A 24,863-nucleotide genomic window follows, 5' to 3' on the forward strand; every position below is an offset into this window, starting at 1 on the left:
GGAGAACTCATTGGGCAGGAGAAAACCTGAGAGAAATCCAACCAGGAAGTGGGAAATCTGAGTTTTGTAGTTTTTCAACTCATTGCCTATCTAATATACAGTGTCTATGGGGTAATATTGCACTTCATAAGGCTTCCACAAGATGTCAACAGTCTTTAGAACGTTGTTTCAGGCTTCTACTATGAAGGGGGAGAGAATGAGAGCGGTTTCAACCAGAGGTCTGGCCGGTGAGAGCAACCTGCGTTCCATTGCATTTCTAAAGACAAAGGAATCTTAAGGAAAAGGAAAATATTTATGTTAAAAACATCCTAAAGATTGATACTATACATCGTTTGACATGTTTCTACGAACTGTAATATAACTTCTGGAACTTTTCGTCTGAACTTTCGCCTGGACTTGCCCGCGCCTCGCGAGTTTGGATTTGTGAATTAAACGCGCTAACAAAGGGAGGTATTTGGACATAAATTATGGACTTTATCGAACAAAACAAACATTGATTGTGGAACTGGGATTACTGGGTGTGCATTCTGATGATGATCATCAAAGATAAGTGAATATTTATAATGCTATTTCTGACTTTTACTGACTCCACAACATGGTGGGTATCTTGGGTATGGCTTTATTTTGTGTCTGAGCGCCATACTCAGATTATTGCATGGTTTGCTTTTTCCGTAAAGCTTTTTTTAAATCTGACACAGCGGTTGCATTAAGGAGAAGTTTCTGTAATTCTTGTATCTTTTGAATCTTTTATCAAAGTTGAAGATTAGTATTTCTGTAAATTGATGTGGCTCTCTGCAAATTCGGCGGATGTTTTCGATGCACAACATTACTGAACATAACGCGGCAATGTAAACTGAGATTTTTGGATATAAATATGAACTTTATCAAACAAAACATACATGTATTGTGCAACATTGAGTCCTATTAGTGCCATCTGATGAAGATCATCAAAGGTTAGTGATGAATTTCATCGCTATTTCTGCTTTTTGTGACTCCTCTCTTTAGCTGGAAAATGGCTGTATGTGTTTTTGTGACTAGGTTCTGACCTAACAATATCATATGGTGTGCTTTCGCTGTAAAGCCTTTTTGAAATCGGACACAATGGGTAGATTAACAAGAAGTGAAGCTTTAATTTGGTGTATTTCTAAAAAAATATTTTTTTATTTCTCGCTCTGCCCTTTCAGCGGATGTTGTCGAGATAATAATGAAAAGACTCAGGGGCCCCTAAGGCCCTAAATCTGCATCTATTTATTTTAGAATAAATATACCACCCCTTCCCTAATTGGAGAAAACTAATGGGCGACAACACTTAGGCTTCTACATAGAGTACTATATAGAATTTTACCGACAAAGTATATTTTACATGAGTTATATTTTGATTGTTTTTAGTCCCACCCTTCAGCTACCCTCAACCCCTCCCATCTATCTCTGAACACCATCCAGTTCTGATTTCTATTAAACTTTTTAAATCTTTATTTTTTTTTTTTTTAACTACGCTGTGATGTTTGACAAAAGTTCTGAACCTACATACATTTTACGGAAACAGTATATTTTACATGAGTTATCTTGTTATTTTTGTGTACACTAGTTGATATAGATTGTTTATCTACAATAATCATCTCTCTGTGCTAGCTAACCTTGTATTTAGGCTGTGTGTTTGTGTATTGGCAGGCAAGAATACTGCATAGTTTCTCACCAGACTGACGGCCCAGGGCCCCAGGTCCAGGAAGCGGCCGAGCAGGTCCAGCGCTCTTAGCCTGTGAACCTGACTCAAGAGGACCTGAAAGAGAACAGGGAGAGGGCAGAGGTCAATACTGTGGTGCGTTCAACGTGTTTAGTGGCATCGTGAGCAAAAGGTGAGCGGGAGAGGTGGGACAGGTGGCTCACACCACTAGCCAATATGCTGGCACTGGCGGTTGTTAGTCTCTCTCTCTCCCTCTCTCTCTCTCTGTGAGTGTGTGTATGTGTATGTGTGTGCTCTGTGTGTGTGTGTGCCTGTGTGTGTGTGTGTGTGTGCCTCTGTGTGTGTGTGTGTTTTGGCTGCTTCAGGTGTACATACCATATTAGTGTATAATGAGGTGAATATGAACACATGTGTATGGCTGTGTTCCCATCAGTGGAGGCTGGTGGGAGGAGCTACAGGAGGACGGGCTCATTGTAATGGAATCAATGGAACGGTATCAAACAGATCAAACACATAGAAACCACATGTTTGACTCCATTCCTTTAGATTCCATTCCAGCCATTACAATGAGCCCGTCCTCCTATAGCTCCTCCCACCAGCCTCCACTGGTTCCCTGCGGTATATGACATTGCATTTGTGTGCATGTGGGTGGGGTGTTATGGTAACAGATTGTGTGTGTTTTTGGCACGCCAGCACCACCAGGACCGGACGTTGGCGTGTCCCCATGCGACCGTGTTGTGGGCGAGAGGACATGTGCGCACGGGGGCGGATTGGTTCCTCACGGCCCACCCCCCCCGACCAACCCATAACACACTGCTATTTCTATCATGGTTTTGTGTATTATTAGAGCAGTGTGACCACAACCCAACGACCGTGAGCGAACACAGGAGGGGACCGGGGTTGGACCGTGCCAGGGCTACCCCTCAACCCTCCAGGGAAACGCCTGGGAAAGGAGAGCCTGGGAATTTGTGGTCTGTCTGTGTTATACAAGAGGAGGAATATTCAGCGACTTAAGAGCGGTTTGAATCGGAGGGATGAAAATACTTCTGAATGATGGTATTATATAAACAGCCACTAATGACACACACAGAATAGCAAAGTCACCCATCAATCTTGTCCCAACTGCTGAGACAAGTGACATTGACTAATCAGCATCATTAAGTGGGCGCGCGTACACACACACACACACACACACGCACACGCACACGCACACGCACACGCACCTAAAGTTAACAGACCAAGACCAGCTCAAATGACAGAGTAATATGCTCCTTCACTGTCCTGTCAAAGCATGTGGGTGATCATCAGTAACACGTGTTACAAGTCACCAGGGAGTGAATCAACAGGTACGTACAGATGTTCAATCTGCAGCCACCCACTGATTCATTATACTGTCATTAATGATTGAATGGGCTTTGTGAGAGTGTCCCTCCTAGAACTCCAACCCTTCTGAGCTGGCAGTCATAGGACATCACAACTCAATGACAACATCATCTTTCCCAATCCTTTTGTTTCAATGGGAAGTCTAGAAGGGGGAAGTCCGTTACTATGACGACATCAAGAGGCATTCTCTGTCTGACCCCTCCTCGCTTTGACTTATTTTCCCAAAGCTCCTTATCAATAAGATTATACACAATCACACGCTGCATCTGAGAACGCAATGTCAGCCCTTTATATATTACAGATCACGCAAGATTGTCCGTTCTACGGTGTGTGTGTGTGTGTGCGTGTGTGGGTGTGTACAATGCTCTACATGCGCACACCCACTAACACACACAAATCACACGCGCCTCCGCTCCCACCCATCAAAAAAGAAAACCCCTCCACACTATCCCTCCCCGATGGTTCTCCCAGACCGTCTCCTGGTTTTTAATTTGCCTTTCTTTCCCCAGCGGACGTGTGAGGGAAGGCTGCAGCTCTCAGCTCTGCTGAGTCAGGGGGAAACGATCACGCCGAGTACAGCACGGGAGCCGTACAGCACAGGGGCTAGGCCAACACAACAACACATGGGGCTACTGCTGCGGTGAAGTGCCACTTTAAAGAAAATATTGGCTGACATAAAGTGCGTTAGGGAGAGGGTGACGGAAGGAGAGAAAGAGTAGCGAGAACTGAGAGAGAGAGAGAGAGAGAGAACTAGAGAGAGAGAGAACTAGAGAGAGAGAGAGAGAGAGAGAGAACTAGAGAGAGAGAGAACTAGAGAGAGCGAGAGAGAGAGCGAGAGAGCGAGAGAGCGAGAGAGAGAGAGCGAAAGGGAGGGAGCGCAAGGAGCTGGCAAGGCAGTTAAATGCATTATTTGTGGAGATAGAGAGCAGGCCATGATTTAACTGAGCCAGGCTTACCGACAGACAGCACAGCAACCGCTTGACATTTTAAGGGCAACTCCGCCATGCCACTTTAAACATTTGGAATGTTATTATAATTGTATATTTCTGCAGTGGCCACGATTTAAAAATACAAAATAGGGTAATTACAGGGGAAGACATATTGTTCCCAAACTGAGATTTAAACGATGATGGAGAATCCTCCTGGATTATCAACCCCACCACTCACCATCGTACAGAACGAGTTCCCGGCTGTGCCTCACAACAGGACAGGCTGAAATGCGGCCATTAGAATTTTGATTACAACGTGAAATAGGCTCCAGAAGAGTCTAGTAAAATGTTTTGTCAGCTCAGATTTACTCAAGAGGCTTTGTTTTTTTTACATTTATTATATAAATATATACACTGCTCAAAAAAATAAAGGGAACACTAAAATAACACATCCTAGATCTGAATGAATTAAATATTATTTTTAAATACTTTTTTCTTTACATGGTTGAATGTGCTGACAACAAAATCACACAAAAATGATCAATGGAAATCAAATTTATCAACCCATGGAGGTCTGGATTTGGAGTCACACGCAAAATGAAAGTGGAAAACCACTACAGGCTGATCCAACTTTGATGTAATGTCCTTAAAACAAGTCAAAATGAGGCTCAGTAGTGTGCGTGGCCTCCACGTGCCTGTATGACCTCCCCACAACGCCTGGGCATGCTCCTGATGAGGTGGCGGATGGTCTCCTGAGGGATCTCCTCCCAGACCTGGACTAAAGCATCCGCCAACTCCTGGACAGTCTGTGGTGCAACGTGGCGTTGGTGGATGGAGCGAGACATGATGTCCCAGATGTGCTCAATTGGATTCAGGTCTGGGGAACGGGCGGGCCAGTCCATAGCATCAATGCCTTCCTCTTGCAGGAACTGCTGACACACTCCAGCTACATGAGGTCTAGCATTGTCTTGCATTAGGAGGAACCCAGGGCCAACCGCACCTGCATGTGGTCTCACAAGGGGTCTGAGGATCTCGGTACCTAATGGCAGTCAGGCTACCTCTGGCGAGCACATGGAGGGCTGTGCGGCTCCCCAAAGAAATGCCACCCAACACCATGACTGACCCACCGCCAAACCGGTCATGCTGGAGGATGTTGCAGGCAGCAGAACGTTCTCCACCTGCATCTCCAGGCTCTGTCACATCTGTCACATGCTCAGTGTGAACCTGCTTTCATCTGTGAAGAGCACAGGGCCAATCTTGGTGTTCTCTGGCAAATGCCAAACGTCCTGCACGGTGTTGGGCTGAAAGCACAACCCCCACCTGTGGACGTCGGGCCCTCCTACCACCATCATGGAGTCTGTTTTTGACCGTTTGAGCAGACACATGCACATTTGTGGCCTGCTGGAGGTCATTTTGCAGGGCTCTGGCAGTGCTCCTCCTTGCACAAAGGGAGAGGTAGCGTTCCTGCTGCTGGGTTGTTGCCCTCCTACGGCCTCCTCCACGTCTCCTGATGTACTGGCCGGTCTCCTGGTAGCGCCTCTATGCTCTGGATACTGCGCTGGCAAACCTTCTTGCCACAGCTCACATTGATGTGTCATCCTGGATGAGCTGCACTACCTGAGCCACTTGTGTGGGTTGTAGACTCCATCTCATGCTACCACTAGAGTGAAAGCACCGCCAGCATTCAAAAGTCACCAAAACATCAGCCAGGAAGCATAGGAACTGAGAAGTGGTCTGTGGTCACCACCTGCAGAACCACTCCTTTATTGGGGGTGTCTTGCTAATTGCCTATAATTTCCACCTGTTGTCAATTCCATTTGCACAACAGCATGTGACATTTATTGTCAATCAGTGTTGCTTCCTAAGTGGACAGTTAGATTTCACAGAAGTGTGATTGACTTGGAGTTACATTGTGTTGTTTAAGTGTTCCCTTCATTTTTTTGAGCAGTGTATTTAGCGTTTGTCCCGACACACCTACAACTCAATACACAGCTTTTGATTTCAAATGGAAACATCTCTATTTAGCACCAAATGTAACATTTGCAATTAACTACAGAATTTAATGTGATTAATTGGAATTCATTATTTGAATCATTTGACAGCCCTTGTCGAAACCTAGTTCTCTTTAGCCTATGTCATTACGAATTACACAACCTGAATAAGCTTACTGATTAAGTAAGAACGTTAGTTTTTTGGAACCGTTGCTGGTTTAGATCTTCTGTATTTCGACATTTGGAGGTGGTAAGATTAGGAGGCGTTTCCACACTCCAGACCAATCAAATTCAACTTGATACCATTGTTATTTTCATCTCCAGATCCGTGACTTTCTATTCCTCGAAACCCGGTCAATCAACGTTGAAAGGGGCCATTTCTATGGCGATTTAAAGGGAAAGACTCAGGAAACTGAAATATGTTTTTTGGGGAGGGTAGATATGTTTGTGTACCTGCAGCACGATGGGGAGCTGTTCGGGGGGGTTCCTGTTCTCCACTCCCATGGTCAGCCACACCTGGAACGCTGTCAGCTGCTCTGCAAAGAACGGACTGTGCTATTGGGATGAAACACAAACACAATCGTATGAATATACATATAGTACATTGATACTGAGCTCACTCAGTACACACAAAAGCATGTGGACCACCTTTCAAATGAGTGGATTTCAGCCACACCAGTTGCTGATAGGTATATAAAATCGAGTACGCCGCCATGCAATCTCCATAGACAAACAGTGGCGTAGAATGGCTTTACTGAAGAGCTCAGTGACTTTTAATGTGGCACCGTCATAGGATGCCACCTTTCTAACAGGTCAAGTCTTCTAATGTCTGCCCTGTTAGAGCTGGCCAGATCAACTGTAAGTGCTGTTATTGTGAAGTGGAAACGTCTAGGAGCTACAACAGCTTAGCCGCAAAGTGGTAGGTCACACAAGCTGTCCTTGGTTGCAACACTGACTACCGAGTTCCAAACTGCCGCTGGAAGCAACGTCAGCACAAGAACTGTTCGTAGGGAGCTTCATGAAATGGGTTTCCATGGCCGAGCAGCCGCACACAAACCTAAGATCACCATGCGCAATATCAAGTGTCGGGTGGAGTGGTGTAAAGCTCACCACTATTGGACTATGGAGCAGTGGAAATGTGTTCTCTGGAGTGATGAATCACACTTCACACTCCAATGGAAAAATCTGGTTTTGGCAGATACCTAGAGAACGCTACCTGCCCCAATGCATAGTGCCAACTGTAAAGTTTGGTGGATGAGGAATAATGGTCTGGGGCTGTTTTTCTTGGTTTGAGCTAGACCCCTTAGTTCCAGTGAAGGGAAATCTTAACGCTACAGCATACAATTACATTCTAGATGATTTTGTGCTTCCAACTTTGTGACAACAGTTTGGGGAAGACCCTTTCCTGTTTCAGCATGACAACGCCCCTGTGAACAAAGCGAGGTCCATACAGAAATGGTTTGTCGAGATCGGTGTGGAAGAACTTGAATGGCCTGCACGGAGCCCTGACTTCAACCCCATCGAACACCTTTGGGATGAATTGCGACGGCGAGCCTGCCCAACCTAACTAATACTCTCGTAGCTGAATGGAAGCATGTTCCCACAGCAATGTTCCAACATCTAGTGGAAAGCTTCCCAGAAGAGTGGAGGCTGTTTTAACAGCAAAGAGGAGACCAACTCCATATCAATGCCCTTGATTTTGGAATGAGATGTTCGACGAGGAAGTGTCCACATACTTTTGGTCACGTAGTGTATCTTGACCCTCATACAAACACAGCTGTGACCTCTCAAACACACAACTCAACAATAGCATTATCCATTTAATAGTTAGAGCGAGAACACCATTCTCTAACACACACACACACACACACATTAGGCTTAATGCATCGATAATGAACTGTACACACAGCACCATACATCTCAATGTAGAATGAGTTGAATGAGTTTTGTAACAATGTTTATTCATTTCGGGTTTTGTGTGTAAGTTATATAAGCATGTGCACGGCAACTCAGCACGTCGATGTCAACAATGCAGCATGCAGAGACACGAGTCATGAAACTGATGCAGCACACCTCTCTATAACGACACCCCCCCCCCGATCAACTGAACGGAGCCGATTCTTATACCGATCTGTCGATTACATAACATCCTTACATAAGGACGCCTCTATTGTAGCCTTGACTCCTACCAGCTGCAGTAGTGTGTGTGAACGCGTGCCACTTCTTTATGTCCCAGCCTTCTGTTCCCTGCAGCCCCACAGAGCAGTGCTGGCATGACAATGTGCCTGCCGCTATTAACTGCACCGTGACCAGGTCTCATCATCAACGTCCCTTTAATATAGCAGAGGACATTACAAACAGAGACTCTCTCGCTGCCGAGAGTAGAGGGGAATGAATTGGTGAATAATCAAAGCACCACCGCTATGCTCTCACACAATTACATGCTCACACACACGAGGAGCGAACAACGCACGCATACAAACTAACAGAGTTCAGAGAGTTTCTCTGAATGAACTCCGAGAGAGAGAGAGGAAGAGAGAGGACGAGAGAGAGAGAGAGCGAACGAGTCTCTTATCTCTCAAAAGGCAGACGGAGAGAGGGGGGAACATTTGTAGAGGACCCAGGGGGGTCAATTATAGTTCCATTAAGCATGCGGGGGCGAAGGAAGAGGGAGAAGAGAATGCGAGAGAGAGAGGGGGAAGAGGGATGTTCTCTCAGAAGTGGTAGAGAAGAGGCACACCTCAACAGGCCAGGTGGAGTACTGATAGGACTGCAGACTCGGAGGGAGGGAGTCGCGCTCTAGAGATTCATTCAACTTTTTCCATACAAACTTGTGCAATGGGAGTGCATTGCTCTCCGCTTGATACGGTGTCTGAAAATAATTTCACAGCTACGTTTTTTGAGGAGATATGCAGGAAGAGAGACAAGTGAAAGAGGGAATAAGAGGGAGGAAGACAGATGTCAAACTAATTTAGCCAGCGGGCTGCATTAGTTCTTCATTGGGGTCCGGAGGGCTGCACTGAAATGTTATATTTTCTTGCCATGTGTTTGACACCCCTGGGGTAAGAGAGTGGGAAACAGACAGGGGGAGAGTGGGAAACAGACAGAGGGAGAGTGGGAAACAGACAGAGGGAGAGTGGGAAACAGACAGGGGAGAGTGGGAAACAGACAGGGGAGAGTGGGAAACAGACAGGGGGGGGTGGGAAACAGACAGGGGGGGTGGGAAACAGACAGAGGGAGGGTGGGAAACAGACAGAGGGAGGGTGGGAAACAGACAGAGGGAGGGTGGGAAACAGACAGAGGGAGGGTGGGAAACAGACAGAGGGAGGGTGGGAAACAGACAGAGGGAGGGTGGGAAACAGACAGAGGGAGGGTGGGAAACAGACAGGGGGAGGGTGGGGGGAAAACAGACAGGGGAGGGTGGGAAACAGACAGGGGAGAGTGGGAAACAGACAGGGGGAGAGTGGGAAACAGACAGGGGGAGAGTGGGAAACAGACAGGGGGCGAGTGGGAAACAGACAGGGGAGAGTGGGAAACAGACAGGGGAGAGTGGGAAACAGACAGGGGGAGGGTGGGAAACAGACAGGGGAGGGTGGGAAACAGACAGGGGAGGGTGGGAAACAGACAGGGGAGGGTGGGAAACAGACAGGGGAGGGTGGGAAACAGACAGGGGAGAGTGGGAAACAGACAGGGGAGAGTGGGAAACAGACAGGGGGAGAGTGGGAAACAGACAGGGGGAGAGTGGGAAACAGACAGGGGGAGAGTGGGAAACAGACAGAGGGAGAGTGGGAAACAGACAGGGGGAGAGTGGGAAACAGACAGGGGAGAGTGGGAAACAGACAGAGGGAGAGTGGGAAACAGACAGAGGGAGAGTGGGAAACAGACAGAGGGAGAGTGGGAAACAGACAGAGGAGAGTGGGAAACAGACAGAGGGAGAGTGGGAAACAGACAGAGGGAGAGTGGGAAACAGACAGAGGGAGAGTGGGAAACAGACAGAGGGAGAGTGGGAAACAGACAGAGGGAGAGTGGGAAACAGACAGGGGAGAGTGGGAAACAGACAGGGGAGAGTGGGAAACAGACAGGGGAGAGTGGGAAACAGACAGAGGGAGAGTGGGAAACAGACAGAGGGAGAGTGGGAAACAGACAGGGGGAGAGTGGGAAACAGACAGGGGAGGGTGGGAAACAGACAGGGGGAGGGTGGGAAACAGACAGGGGGAGGGTGGGAAACAGACAGAGGGAGAGTGGGAAACAGACAGAGGGAGAGTGGGAAACAGACAGGGGGAGAGTGGGAAACAGACAGAGGGAGGGTGGGAAACAGACAGAGGGAGGGTGGGAAACAGACAGAGGGAGTTCAAGTAAAGACGGCATAGATAGAGGGAGGAAAAGAGAGATGGGAGAATTCAGAAGATGGCGGTAGACGGCGTAAGGAGCCCTGACACAACCCCTGGTAATAATCGGATGTTTTCACAATCAGCGTTTCTACCCCTGCCTGGCCCAGGGTCCCCCCCCCCCAGAGAGATTGGGAATTCAATATTACACCATAAAGGTTTGCTAAATTTTTGTAGCTCGTCTGGACAGACCGACTATTCTATTTCTGCAGGGAGCTGCAACAACACATATTTTATGACCATCTCAAGTTCAATCTCTGGGTATATAACACACTTGTATTTGATTCGATATTTCTGTAGAAAAGCACAGAGGAAGGCGGTACACGGCAGGGCAGCACGTACTGTAGTGTACAATTCATACCACCCAAACTGACCCCAAAAGATGATGCGCCAACTACCACAGTGGGGAACTTTCAGGCTCTCGTGTTGTAAATATCTTATAATGAATGATGGAGTTGCAGTGACTGGACAAGTAGCCCCAGATGGGTTTACCAGGATGGAGTGATGTGATGATATTAGGCCTGACATTTCACCCCTGCATCCACTGGCTCAGACGGGTAATAGGGTGATACACTGACAGGGCCGGGGAGAGTGTTTGTGGATATATTTTAACTCACAGAAGTGCCAAACTTACCCGGGTAAATAAAAATGAAAGTGAAAGAACTTGAAAGTGTGTTGTCAACCTGAAGTGACCGACAGCCATCCGTCAGCGAGTGGGGTTATTTATCAGTGAGGTGTCAAACACAGAAATTGTATCGACAGCATACAGGGCAATTTATCTTAACGCCTGAGAGCTATTCAAATGAAGGGGGAAATATACTTTTTCAGTGTGGCCCCGCGGGACCTTGGCGGAGACAGAATTTGGACACCAGGCAAAATGAGTTTGAGACCCCTGACATAGACAAACACATGACTAGGTCTCAAAGTTACCGAGGAACCCGCACTGATAAATGGAAAACCACACACACACACACTCACCCTGAAGGCGGTGCCCTCCTCAATGATGGTGGGCAGCTGAGAGAGACAGATGTCCACAGCCAGGTCCCATGCCTGCCTGTAGAGGAGCGATGCACACACACACATTAGGCATCAACAACCCGAATGTCCAACACACACACACAGACTGTCCTAGAGAGGAAAGCATTGAGGATTTGATCCATTCCAAAGTGTTCTCCCTGGTCATCATGTTTAATTCATACTGTTACATAACACACATCAAACCCCCTTTACTGCTGCACTCTCACCAACCCCCATCTTCCCCTATCCGCCAACCCCCCTCTTCCCCTATCCGCCAACCCCCCCCCCTATCCGCCAACCCCCTCTTCCCCTCCTTCCCCTATCCGCCATCCCCCTCTTCCCCTATCCGCCATCCCCCTCTTCCCCTATCTTCCCCTATCCGCCATCCCCCTCTTCCCCTATCCGCCATCCCCCTCTTCCACTATCCGCCATCCCCCCTCTTCCCCTATCCGCCAACCCCCTCTTCCCCTATCCGCCCCCCCCCCTCTTCCCCTATCCGCCAACCCCCCCCTCTTCACCTATCCCCTATCCGCCAACCCCCTTCTTCTTCCGCCAACCCCCTATCCCCTATCCGCCAACCCCCCCCTTCACCTATCAGCCAACCACCCTCTTCCCCTATTCGCCAACCCCCCCTCTTCCCCTATCCGCCAAATCCCCTTTCCCCTATTCGCCAACCCCCCTCTTCCCCTATCCGGCCGCGACCGGGAGGTCCGTGGGGCGACGCACAATTGGCCTAGCTTCGTCCGGGTTAGGTAGCCAGGTGCACGGTGTTTCCTCCGACACATTGGTGCGGCTGGCTTCCGGGTTGGAGACGAGCTGTGTTAAGAAGCAGTTCGGCTTGGTTGGGTTGTGTATCGGAGGATGCATGGCTCTCGACCTTCGTCTCTCCCGAGCCCGTACGGGAGTTGTAGCGATGAGACAAGATAGTAGCTACTAACAATTGGATACCACGAAATTGGGGAGAAAAAGGGGGTTAAAAAAAGAAGAAGGAAAAAAAAAAAGAAAAAAAGAAAGTGCGTGCAGGAATTTAGCATTTAGTTGCAACAATACTCAATGTTACAGATTTGTTCCAGTCATTGAACGCAACTAAGAACACTGTCTTTGCCTATTCCATCCAGGTAACAGAGGAATCCAAGATAAATGACCAATACAATTCTCTACGGAGAAAGATATTTCCCTAGTCAAAGGATCCTAGATGCTAGTCATAATCTATGTAGAATACAAATCATCATATCATTCACATAACAGTGTGCATTCAATATTCAGATCAGGTATACATATCTGTAATCCCAGTGCATGAATATATCAAATATATGAAACATCTGGAATCAGTCGAGTCGAGCAGACAAACATTCGTTCGGTGACAAAAAAAACCCATCTCTCTTGCTGTTAGTATCAGTTTGGGAAGTAAGTGAAAAGTGACATGAAACGCGATTGCGATTTGTTATGGGGTGAGGGGTGTGTGACGGCCGCAGGTAGCTTAGCGGTTAAGAATCTCCGAGCCGTCGTACAAAACATCTGTCTTTGCTGCTGCGAACCGCATCACAAGAGCAACGCCAAATAAGAGACGTGTAAAACAATTGACATCATTGATGCAATTTCAATGTCGTTTGAGTTGCTTTGTGTATCACGAAATTAGCTTGAGATGATTTTACTGCAACACTGCTCACTGCATCCAAGTTGCAAGACATAGGCGTGTCAAAGAGCTGTCAGTCAAGGTCGAGCTCATGAATAATAAACTCCACGCCCACCAAGTCTTGTCTTTTTAAACTTCCTGGTAGTTAGCCATGAGATTAAAAGTACTTTTTTTTCGCACGTTTTCAGCATTTCTATCCAAAGCAAATATTATAGGTGATATTTTAGTCACTCAAAAGGCTATTTTACATGGAAATCAGAATGACAGTTGGGGACCTTGGGTCCTTTTAAGAAAGTGTGTATGAGGGTATTTGTGTCCTAGTTGCTGACACTGCTATAGCTTCTACCTGCGGCAGAGCTGGGTGCAGCCGTAGAGGCCATACACCCCCACCACACACACACCTGTCCCCAGCCAATTTAAATCCTAATAATGGCCCACTAACAAAGACACAACAAGAGCATTTTTAATAACACTTGCTGGTTATGTATGGACACGATCATCAATCAACACATTTCCCCAAACCCTCACTATTTCTAACCACCTCCACACTGTGTTTGTCTGCTTTTCTGTGTCTCTTACTCTGTCCCCTACACACTTCCTATCAGTCTCTCTCCTCCACTGTTTCTTCCATCCTTCACTGCCATCTAGCTACCTCAACACTTCCTATCAGTCTCTCTCCTTTACTGCCACCTAGCTACCTCAACACTTCCTATCAGTCTCTCTCCTTTACTGCCACCTAGCTACCTCAACACTTCCTATCAGTCTCTCTCCTCCACTGTTTCTTCCTTCCTTCACTGCTATCTAGCTACCTCAACACTTCCTATCAGTCTCTCCTCCACTGTTTCTTCCATCCTTCACTGCCATCTAGCTACCTCAACACTTCCTATCAGTCTCTCTCCTTTACTGCCACCTAGCTACCTCAACACTTCCTATCAGTCTCTCTCCTTTACTGCCACCTAGCTACCTCAACACTTCCTATCAGTCTCTCTCCTCCACTGTTTCTTCCTTCCTTCACTGCCATCTAGCTACCTCAACACTTCCTATCAGTCTCTCTCCTTTACTGCCACCTAGCTACCTCAACACTTCCTATCAGTCTCTCTCCTCCACTGTTTCTTCCATCCTTCACTGCCATCTAGCTACCTCAACACTTCCTATCAGTCTCTCCTCCACTGTTTCTTCCATCCTTCACTGCCATCTAGCTACCTCAACACTTCCTATCAGTCTCTCTCCTTTACTGCCACCTAGCTACCTCAACACTTCCTATCAGTCTCTCCTCCACTGTTCTGTTTCTTCCTCCTTCACTGCCATCTAGCTTCCATCCTTCACTGCCATCTAGCTACCTCAACACTTCCTATCAGTCTCTCTCCTTTACTGCCACCTAGCTACCTCAACACTTCCTATCAGTCTCTCTCCTTTACTGCCACCTAGCTACCTCAACACTTCCTATCAGTCTCTCTCCTTTACTGCCACCTAGCTACCTCAACACTTCCTATCAGTCTCTCTCCTCCACTGTTTCTTCCTTCCTTCACTGCTATCTAGCTACCTCAACACTTCCTATCAGTCTCTCTTCTCCACTGTTTCTTCACTGCTATCTAGCTACCTCAACACTTCCTATCAGTCTCTCTCCTTTACTGCCACCTAGCTACCTCAACACTTCCTATCAGTCTCTCTCCTCCACTGTTTCTTCCTTCCTTCACTGCTATCTAGCTACCTCAACACTTCCTATCAGTCTCTCTTCTCCACTGTTTCTTCACTGCTATCTAGCTACCTCAACACTTCCTATCGGTCTCTCTCCTCCACTGTTTCTTCCTTCCTTCACTGCTATCTAGCTACCTCAACACTTCCTATCAGTCTCTCTTCTCCACTGTTACTTCACTGCTATCTAGCTACCTCAACACTTCCTATCAGTCTCTCTCCTCCACTGTTTCTTCCTTCCTTCACTGCTATCTAGCTACCTCAACACTTCCTATCAGTCTCTCTTCTCCACTGTTTCTTCACTACTTCCTATCAGTCTCTCCTCCACTTTTTCTTGCCACCCCTTGTTCTCCTTTGACTTCTTCCTTACCCTCCCTCCACATTCTCTTTCTGTGCTTCCTTTCTTGCTGGCTCAAGCATCTCTTTAGAGCTGTGATGGGGTGTAGTAACACAAAGGAAAAATTATTCCGTGCTATTTAATGTCTTCTCAAGAAGAGAAAACGGAGGCAATAAGAGATGAAAACAGGCGATCGCTCACTCAAGAGGCTTTCAGCAACAACACTCCCCCCAACTAATGCTTTTCGCGACCGATGGTGGAAAAACACAAAAGGATTTTGCAGACAGTTTTCAACATGCATCTAATGAATGGACAGACAGATAAGATTTCATCGAAAAAGGCCAAAGAGAGAACGTGTGTGTGTGTGCGCCAGCGCGTCTTACCACATGGCGTGCATGTACGTAGGCGGCAGGCGCGGACTGCTGACAGGGGTGCAGTTGTATGACCTCATTATCCTCTCGGCCAACAAGAAGTTGCGGAATAAACTGGCCACCAACAGGTCCTGACGAAAGAGCTTCTGGAACAGATCTAGAGAGAGAGAGAAAAAGGATGAGTAAGAGAAGAGAAGATTTTCAAATTTTGCACAAATAAAAAAAACACTTAAATATCACATTTACATAAGTATTCAGACCCTTTACTCAGTACTTTGTTGAATCATTTTTGCCAGTGATTACAGTCTCAAGTCTTCGATTCTTCTCTGCAGATCCTCTCAAGCTCTGTCAGGTTGCTGCACAGCTATTTTCAGGTCTCTCCAGAGATGTTCGGTCGGGTTCAAGTCCAGACTCTGGCTGGGACACAAGGACATTCAGAGACTTGTTTCCAAAGCCATTCCTGCATTGACTTGGCTGTGTGCTTAGGGTCATTGCCTTGTTGGAAGGTGACCCTTTGCCCCAGTCTGAGGTCCTGAGCCCTCTGGAGACTGTTTCCATCAAGGATCTCGCTGTACTTTGCTCCGTTCATCTTTCCCTCGATCCTGAACTAGTCTCCCAGTCCCTGCCGCTCAACAACATCCCCACAGCATGATGCTGCACCCACCATGCTTCCCCGTATGGATGGTGTCAGGTTTCCTCCAGAAGTGACGCTTGGCATTCAGGCCAAAGAGTTCAATCTGGGTTCTCATGGTCAGAGTCCTTTAGATGCCTTTTACTGAGGAGTGGCTTCCGTCTGGCCACTCTAGCATAAAGACCTGATTGGTGGAGTGCTGCAGAGGCTGATTAATGAATTGCAGTGCCGTATGGCTTCTGTGGCTTATCAGCCCATCACCACCGTTGTCTTTCTGGAAGGTTCTCCCATCTCCACAGAGGAACTCTGGAGCTCTGTCAGAGTGACCATCGAGTTCTTGGTCACCTCCTTGACATAGGCCATTCTACCCCGATTGCCCGGGTCGGCCAGCTCTAGAAAGAGTCTTGGTGGTTCCAAACTTCTTCAATTTAAGAATGGAGGCCACTGGGTTCTTGGGGAACTTCAGCCCTGCAGACATTTTTTGGTACCCTTCCCCAGATCTGTGCATCGACACAATCCTGTCTCGGAGTTGTACAGACAATTCCTTCAACCTCATAGCTCGGTTTTTGCTCTGACATGCACTAGCATCTGTGGGACCTTATATAGACAGGTGTGTGCCTCTCCAAATCATGTCAAATCAATTGAATTTACTACAGGTGGACTCCAATCAAGTTGTAGAAACATCAAGGATGACCAATGGAAACAGGATGCACCTGAGCTCAATTTCGAGACGCAGAAGCAAAGGGTCTGAATACTTATGTAAATAGGGTATCTATTTGTTTACTTTTTATAAATCTGCAACCATTTTTAAAAACCTGTTTCTGTTTGGTCATTATGGGGTATTGTGTGTAGATTGTTTTATCATCAATGATTTGATCCATTTTAGAATAAGGCTGTAACATAACAAAATGTGGAAAAGTCAATGGATCAATCCTTTCCGAATGTACTGTAGGATTGTGTGTGTGTGTGTATTGAATGTGGACAGACACGCAGAGTGCCGTAGCAGCGCCAGATAGATCAAGGCAGGGGGCGGTAGTGACATTTTCAACTCTTATTATTAATTCATGCATTATCTCATTTAGTTTAATGGGGCCAGGTTGCTCCAGTGTTAATCCCCAACTAATGATAATAATTGGTGTGTGTGTGGGTGTGTGTGAGAGAGAGAGTGAGTCTGTCTGTCTGTGTATAAGTGTTTTGATTGCGGTGTGATTCGAGTGCGTGTTCGCGTGCTTTTGTGTGTGACAGACTGTGTGAGTATGTCCGTGTGAGAGAGTTTTGTGTGGTGAGGTGTGTGTGTGTGGTGGATTAGGTGTGCCGTGCCTTCATGAAGGAGATTCTCTGTGATGTAGGCTGATTAATGAATTGCAGTGCCGTATGGCTTCTGGGGCTTATCAGCCCATCACCACTGTTCTCCTCTCACATCACGACTCACATGTGTGAGTGAGTGAGAGATACTTTCTACTTGTCTGGGGGGCAACCTAGGTAGACACAGGGGTATGAGTGTGTGTGCTTGCATATACTCTCCCAAGCTCATGTGTGTGTGTGTGTGTGTGTGTACCTCTGGGCAGCACGTTCCAGGCGATAGTGTCAGTGATAGCAGTGAAGATCCAGTTGAGCTCTCCCAGAGGGGTGCGTCTGTCATTCAATCTCCCAGGTATCCTACACAACACCATAGGTTAGTCAGTAACATTAAGATAGAGGTAACTGCCAAAATAAAGGAAACACCAACATAAAGTGTCTTAATTGGGGGGAGGCACCACGAGTCAGAACAGCTTCAATGCACCTTGGCATAGATTCCACAAGTGTCTGGAACTCTGTTGGAGGAATGTGACTATGGATATAAAGCAGTGTTCTATATATATATGGATGCAACACGATTCTTCCGTGAGAAAAATAATTTGGTGTTTTGTTGACGGTGGTGGAAAATGCTGTCTTAGGCACCGCTCAAGATTCTCCCATAAGTGTTCAACTGGGTTGAGTTCTGGTGACTGAGACTGCCATGGCATCATACATCGTTTTCATGCTCATCCAACCATTCAGTGAACACTCATGCCCTGCGGAAGGGGGCATTGTCATCCTATGGAGGCATAGCCATGGTAACCAAAATAATGGATTGAATAATGGTCTGCCCAGCATTTTTATACACTTGTAAATTACTTAAGTCAGGAACCAAACCTGTGTGGAAGCATCTGTTTTTAATATACTTTGTATCCCTCATTTACTCAAGCATTTCCATTATTTTGGCCGACACCTGTATATTCCATATAAAATACACTGAGTGGACAAAACATTAAGAACACCTTTCTACTACTGAGTTGCACCCCCCTTTGCCCTCAGAACCTCCTCAATTCATTGGGACATGGACTCTACAAGGTGTCGAAAGCGTTCCGCAGGGATGCTGGCCCATGTTGACTCCAAAGCGTCCTACAGTTGTCAAGTTGGCTGGATGTCCTAAGGGTGGTGGACCATTCTTGATACACACAGGAAACTGTTGAGCGTGAAAACCCCAGCAGCGTTGCAGTTCTTGACAAACCGGTGCACCTGGCACCTACAACCATACCCCGTTCAAAGGCACTTAAACATTTGTTCATACCCATTCACACTCCGAATGGCACAGACACACACAATCCATGTTTCAATTGTGTCAAGGCTTAAAAATCATTTTTAAATTGGTCTCTTCCTTGATCGACACTGATCGAAGTGGATTTAACAAGTGACGACAATAAGGGATCATAGCTTTCACCTGGATTCACCTTGGCAGTCTATGTCATGGAGGGAGCAGGTGTTCCGAATATTTTGTACACTCATTGTATTTCAGTGTTCTATATCTATAATACATCCATTTCATCAGTCTAATTAACATATAGAGCTATTCATTTCAGTGGCATCAAACTACAATAACACTTTAAAACTGTCTGTCATTAGACTTGATGGGAAAGCACCGCAGAATATATGCACATATAAAGGACTAAAATACTGCACTATATAGCAGCGCTAAGCAATTCTTTTTCATTTTTTTAAACAACTAAAGTCCGTTCTACGATTTGATATCCATTTCGTTGTGTTTTTTTTCTTCCTGAGCTCGATGTGCAGTTTGTAGAGATGAATCACCAAGTCTGAACTGTGTGATGTTGTAGGGAGTTGTAGTTTCAAACAGGCCAATCTTTTATACTGAACAAAAAAATATAGGCGGAACATGAAACAATGTCAAAGATTTTACTGAGTTACAGTTCATATAAGGACATGAATCAATTAAAATAAATTCATTAAGCCCTAATCAAAGGATTACACATAACTGGGACTACAGATGCTGTTGGTCACAGATACCCTAAAATAGGGGCGTGGCATCAGAAAACCAGTCAGTATCTGGTGTGACCACCATTTGTCTCATGCAGCGCAACATCGCCTTTTCATAGAGTTGATCAGGCTGTTGATTGTGGCCTGTGGAATATAGTCCCAATCCTCTTTAACGGCCGTGCAAAGTTACTGGATATTGGCGGGAACTGGAATACGCAGTCGTACACGTGGATCCAGAGCATCCCAAACATGCTCAATGGGTGACATGTCTGGTGAGTACGCAGGCCATGGAAGAACTGGATTATTTTCAGCTTCCAGGAATTGAGTACAGATACCTGCAACATGGTGCTGTGCATTATCATGCTGAAACATGAGGTGATGGTGGAGGATGAATGGCACGAAAATGGGCCTCTGGATCTCGACACGGTATCTGTGTGCATTCAAATTAACATCGATAAAATGAAATTGTGTTCATTGTCCGTAGCTTAGGCCTGCCTATACCATAACCCCACCACGGGGCACTCTGATCACAACATTGACATCAGCAAGCCACTTGCCCACACAAAGCCATACACGTGATCTGCCATTGTGAGGCCAGTTGGACATACTGCCAAATTCTATAACAACGACTTTGGAGGCAGCTTAGAGAAATGTATATTACAATTTCTGGCAACAGCTCTGGTGGACATTCCTGCAGTCAGCATGCCAATTGCACACTCGCTCAAAACTTGACTCATCCGTGGCATTGTGTTGTGACACTAAACTGCAGATTTCAGTGGGCTTTTGTCTCCAGTACAAGGTGCACCTGCGTAATGATCATGCCGTTTAAATCGGCTTCTTGATATGCCACATGGAAGGATTATCTTGGCAAAGGAGAAATGCTCACTAACAGGGATCTAAACAAAATTGAGCACAAATTGAGAGAAGTAAGCTTGTTGTGCGTATGGAACATGTCTGGGATCTTTTATTTCAGCTCATGAAACATGGGAACAACACTTTTACATATCGCGTTTATATTTTTATTCAGTGTGCATAGTTTAGCACAGAAGACGTGGTAATTAACTACAATGACCATAATCCATTAACGCGCCGGCTTCAACTTGTGTGGTCTGTGCGGAGCAGGACAAGGCGCCTTACTCAGACCGACAGCGTCATTGCGTTTTGCTCCACCAGACGCATATTAATTTCTAATAGAATGCTGTGTTTGGCTTGTTTGGCTTGCAGCATTGTGTTGCAGAGGTAGTTCCAGTGTGCATCAAACTGTATGTAACGACTTGATAGAAACAGTAGCAGAAGGTGAATGTTGCACTGTTGTTGCACACATCTGGTAAATATGTTGGGTTGAAAGGAAAGATGTTTTGACTAGTAGGACGTTGACGGTCTGATCGAGGCGTGGTCGAGAGGGATCGAAGGCAGTTGCTTCGCGAGCCTGAAAATACATGATTGATTGATAGTTGTTATTCAGCCTTATTTACTTTGAAGAACTACTAAAACATGTATTTTTGTCAGACCGCTTAGGCAGCAGCTTTATAGAGATGAGACGAAATAAATGAAAGATGAAATAAAGTTAAATAAATCTAATATTTTATTAAAGTAACGGGAAAAAACAGGTAAGTGATAAATAGTAATGGGCAGTCACCATGGGACTTACTCATTGTTGTATTATGTGAAACAGCATTCGACCCGGAATTTCATGTCTAAATAAATAAATAGAAACCAAAAACAGTGATTATTTTTTAACAATCGAAACGACCTCAAAAAGTTCTAATCGCTATAGCCTTACTTCATAGAGAATAGGGTGCAATTTGGGACTCTGCCTCAGACATACACAATCTTCATCTGAATCAAAGTCCTCCACAAAGACCTATAATAGGAAACCTATCCTTTAGCACTAGCCTATCCTGTCTCAGATCACTCAGTATTCCAAACCTGAGATTGCCATGGAAATGAGCGTGGGGATTGCTTGTCCCAGACGGGAGCGGTATCCGCGGCACCCGGCACCATGGTAATCAACACAGCGACACAGGAAAATCACCTCAGCACCTCTCCCAGCTCCCAGTCTTATAATGAGCAGTCAGTGAGGCTAGAAGTGGAGGGAGAGGAGGCTAAGACTAAAGGCTACTGAACCAGAGAGAGAGAGAGAGCGCACGAGAGAGAGAGAGCGCACGAGAGAGAGAGAGAGAGAGCGCACGAGAGAGAGAGAGAGAGAGAGAGAACGCACGAGAGAGAGAGAGAGAGAGAGAACGCACGAGAGAGAGAGAGCGAGAGAACGCACGAGAGAGAGAGAGCGAGAGAACGCACGAGAGAGAGAGAGCGAGAGAACGCACGAGAGAGAGAGCGAGAGAACGCACGAGAGAGAGAGCGCGCGCACGAGAGAGAGAGCGCGCACGAGAGAGAGAGCGCGCGCACGAGAGAGAGCGCGCGCCACGAGAGAGAGAGCGCCGCGAAGACGAGAGAGTGCGCGCACGAGAGAGAGTGCGCGCGCACGAGAGAGAGAGCGCGCGCACGAGAGAGAGAGAGAGAGAGAGAGAGAGAGAGAGAGAGAGAGAGAGAGAGAGAGAGCACACTAGAGAGCGAGCGCACGAGCGCACGAGAGAGCGCGCGAGCGCGAGAGAGAGCGCGAGAGAGAGAGAGAGAGAGAGAGCGCGAGAGAGAGAGAGCGCGAGAGAGAGAGAGAGCGAGAGAGCGCGCGCACGAGAGAGCGAGCGCGCGCACGAGAGAGCGAGCGAGCGAGCGCACGAGAGAGCGAGCGCACGAGCGCACGAGAGAGCGAGCGCACGAGCGCACGAGAGAGCGAGCGCACAAGAGAGCGAGCGCACGAGAGAGCGAGAGAGAGAGCGAGAGAGCGAGAGAGAGAGCGAGAGAGAGAGCGAGAGGGCGCGCACGAGAGAGAGAGAGAACGCACGAGAGAGAGAGAGAGAGAACGCACGAGAGAGAGAGAGAGAGAACGCGCGAGAGAGAGAGAGAGAGAACGCGCGAGAGAGAGAGCGCGAGAGAGAGAGCGCGCGAGAGAGAGCGCGCGAGAGAGAGCGAGAGAGAGCGCGAGAGAGAGCGAGAGAGAGAGCGCGAGAGAGAGAGCGCGAGAGAGAGAGAGCGCGAGAGAGAGAGAGCGCGAGAGAGAGAGAGCGCGAGAGAGAGAGCGCGAGAGAGAGAGAGCGAGAGAGAGAGAGAGAGCGCGAGAGAGAGAGAGAGCGCGAGAGAGAGAGAGAGCGCGAGAGAGAGAGAGAGCGCGAGAGAGAGAGAGAGCGAGAGAGAGAGAGCGAGAGAGAGAGAGAGCGCGAGAGAGAGAGAGAGCGCGAGAGAGAGAGCGCGAGAGAGAGAGCGAGAGAGAGAGCGAGAGAGAGAGCGAGAGAGAGAGCGAGAGAGAGAGCGCGAGAGAGAGAGCGAGAGAGAGAGCGCGAGAGAGAGAGCGCGAGAGAGAGAGCGCGAGAGAGAGAGCGCGAGAGAGAGAGAGAGAGAGCGCGAGAGAGAGAGCGCGAGAGAGAGAGCGAGAGAGAGAGCGCGAGAGAGAGAGCACGAGAGGGAGCGAACGAGAGGGAGCGAACGAGAGGGAGCGAACGAGAGGGAGCGAACGAGAGGGAGCGAACGAGAGGGAGCGAACGAGAGAGAGCGAACGAGAGGGAGCGAACGAGAGGGAGCGAACGAGAGGGAGCGAACGAGAGGGAGCGAACGAGAGGGAGCGAACGAGAGGGAGCGAACGAGAGGGAGCGAACGAGAGGGAGCGAACGAGAGGGAGCGAACGAGAGGGAGCGAACGAGAGGGAGCGAACGAGAGGGAGCGAACGAGAGGGAGCGAACGAGAGGGAGCGAACGAGAGGGAGCGAACGAGAGGGAGCGAACGAGAGGGAGCGAACGAGAGGGAGCGAACGAGAGGGAGCGAACGAGAGGGAGCGAACGAGAGGGAGCACGAGAGGGAGCACGAGAGGGAGCACGAGAGGGAGCACGAGAGGGAGCACGAGAGGGAGCACGAGAGGGAGCACGAGAGGGAGCACGAGAGGGAGCACGAGAGGGAGCACGAGAGGGAGCACGAGAGGTAGCACGAGAGGGAGCACGAGGGGGAGCACGAGGGGGAGCACGAGGGGGAGCACGAGACATCGAGAGAGAGCACGAGACATCGAGAGAGAGAGCACGAGACATCGAGAGAGAGAGCACGAGACATCGAGAGAGAGAGCACGAGACATCGAGAGAGAGAGCACGAGACATCGAGAGAGAGAGCACGAGACAGCGAGAGAGAGAGCACGAGACATCGAGAGCACGAGACATCGAGAGAGAGAGCACGAGACAGCGAGAGAGAGAGCACGAGACAGCGAGAGAGAGCACGAGACAGCGAGAGAGAGAGCACGAGACAGCGAGAGAGAGAGCACGAGACAGCGAGAGAGAGAGCACGAGACAGCGAGAGAGAGAGCACGAGACAGCGAGAGAGAGAGCACGAGACAGCGAGAGAGAGAGCACGAGACAGCGAGAGAGAGAGCACGAGACAGCGAGAGAGAGACCGTTGGCGGTCGTGTTAATCATTTGACCTCACGCCTTGATACCGCTCTCTGTTACGTTCTACTTTGTAAAAAGAAGCCGCCACAGGATTATTATTTACTGTAACTATTACTAGTCGAATGTGTTGTAAGGGAAACAGAAAACATGCTGTGTGATGCAGTCGGCCTTCAGAACAATGCAAAACACATCCTTGCGATGCCAGTCGGCCTGCACAGCCGGCCCATGGAAACCACACCTAAACTACACCCAAACTAATTTCACACAGTTTAAGAGAGTTAAGACAACAGACAAGATTAAATTGGCAATAATCCGATGAGTGACAATATCAGTTGTCAAACTGTACGTGCATTTACACATGCAGGGAAAGGAGCATCACTTCATCGTATCGTCCTTCAGAGTCACATGCGGGTAAAACATTTTCATTTCTAAATAGTATCAGAAAGAACATGTTCTGCAGTTTCTCTTACACTTACCTTGGTCAAATAACTCGCTATTCAAGAGGTGCAGCAGCTCTATTTCCAAAATGTCACTTTTCCCAAGAACATCCCTGCTGTCCATGAATTCAGCACATGACCACTCACTCGGCGGCATTGCTCTGCCTACTACGCAAAAACCAGTAGCATAATACAGTTCAAATATGCTATTCAGTCGTCAATGGATGAATGGGAAATAGAAACCAGGTATAAACTGACAATGGTGACTTCAATGAACTGGTTGATGAGGGTGATTGAATTTGATTGATCTGAATGATGAGGGTGAAGAGGATGATTGAATTTGATTGATCTGAATGATGAGGGTGAAGAGGATGATTGAATTTAGAACTATATTATAACTTTTGATGACGAATTGTGGGCAGTCTATTTTATTATGAAAGGCTGTAAACGGTTATATCATTTCCCCTCGGTGAGAGTCAAATTAGACACCGAGTACAACACACAGCGTGTAGTTCACAATGGCAAGCCGAACCAAACGAATGGACGCACTGACAGTATTGCAAATGCTCCAGAACTAGGT

The 24,863-nt window shown here is 47.5% G+C and overlaps 1 protein-coding gene across 1 annotated transcript in view; it reads right to left on the bottom strand.

Annotated features, from left to right (window-relative positions):
* Window positions 1-24,863, bottom strand: part of LOC124015084 (regulatory-associated protein of mTOR-like) — a 201,669-nt gene that overhangs the window by 63,735 nt on the left and 113,071 nt on the right. Inside the window, 5 exon segments of the mRNA XM_046330023.1 lie at window positions 1,697-1,780; window positions 6,441-6,542; window positions 11,354-11,429; window positions 15,444-15,588; window positions 17,621-17,721. Coding sequence (XP_046185979.1) covers window positions 1,697-1,780; window positions 6,441-6,542; window positions 11,354-11,429; window positions 15,444-15,588; window positions 17,621-17,721 — 508 coding nt within the window.

The sequence above is a fragment of the Oncorhynchus gorbuscha genome, linkage group LG26, assembly GCF_021184085.1.
Source record: "Oncorhynchus gorbuscha isolate QuinsamMale2020 ecotype Even-year linkage group LG26, OgorEven_v1.0, whole genome shotgun sequence".
NCBI classification, from domain to species: domain Eukaryota; kingdom Metazoa; phylum Chordata; class Actinopteri; order Salmoniformes; family Salmonidae; genus Oncorhynchus; species Oncorhynchus gorbuscha.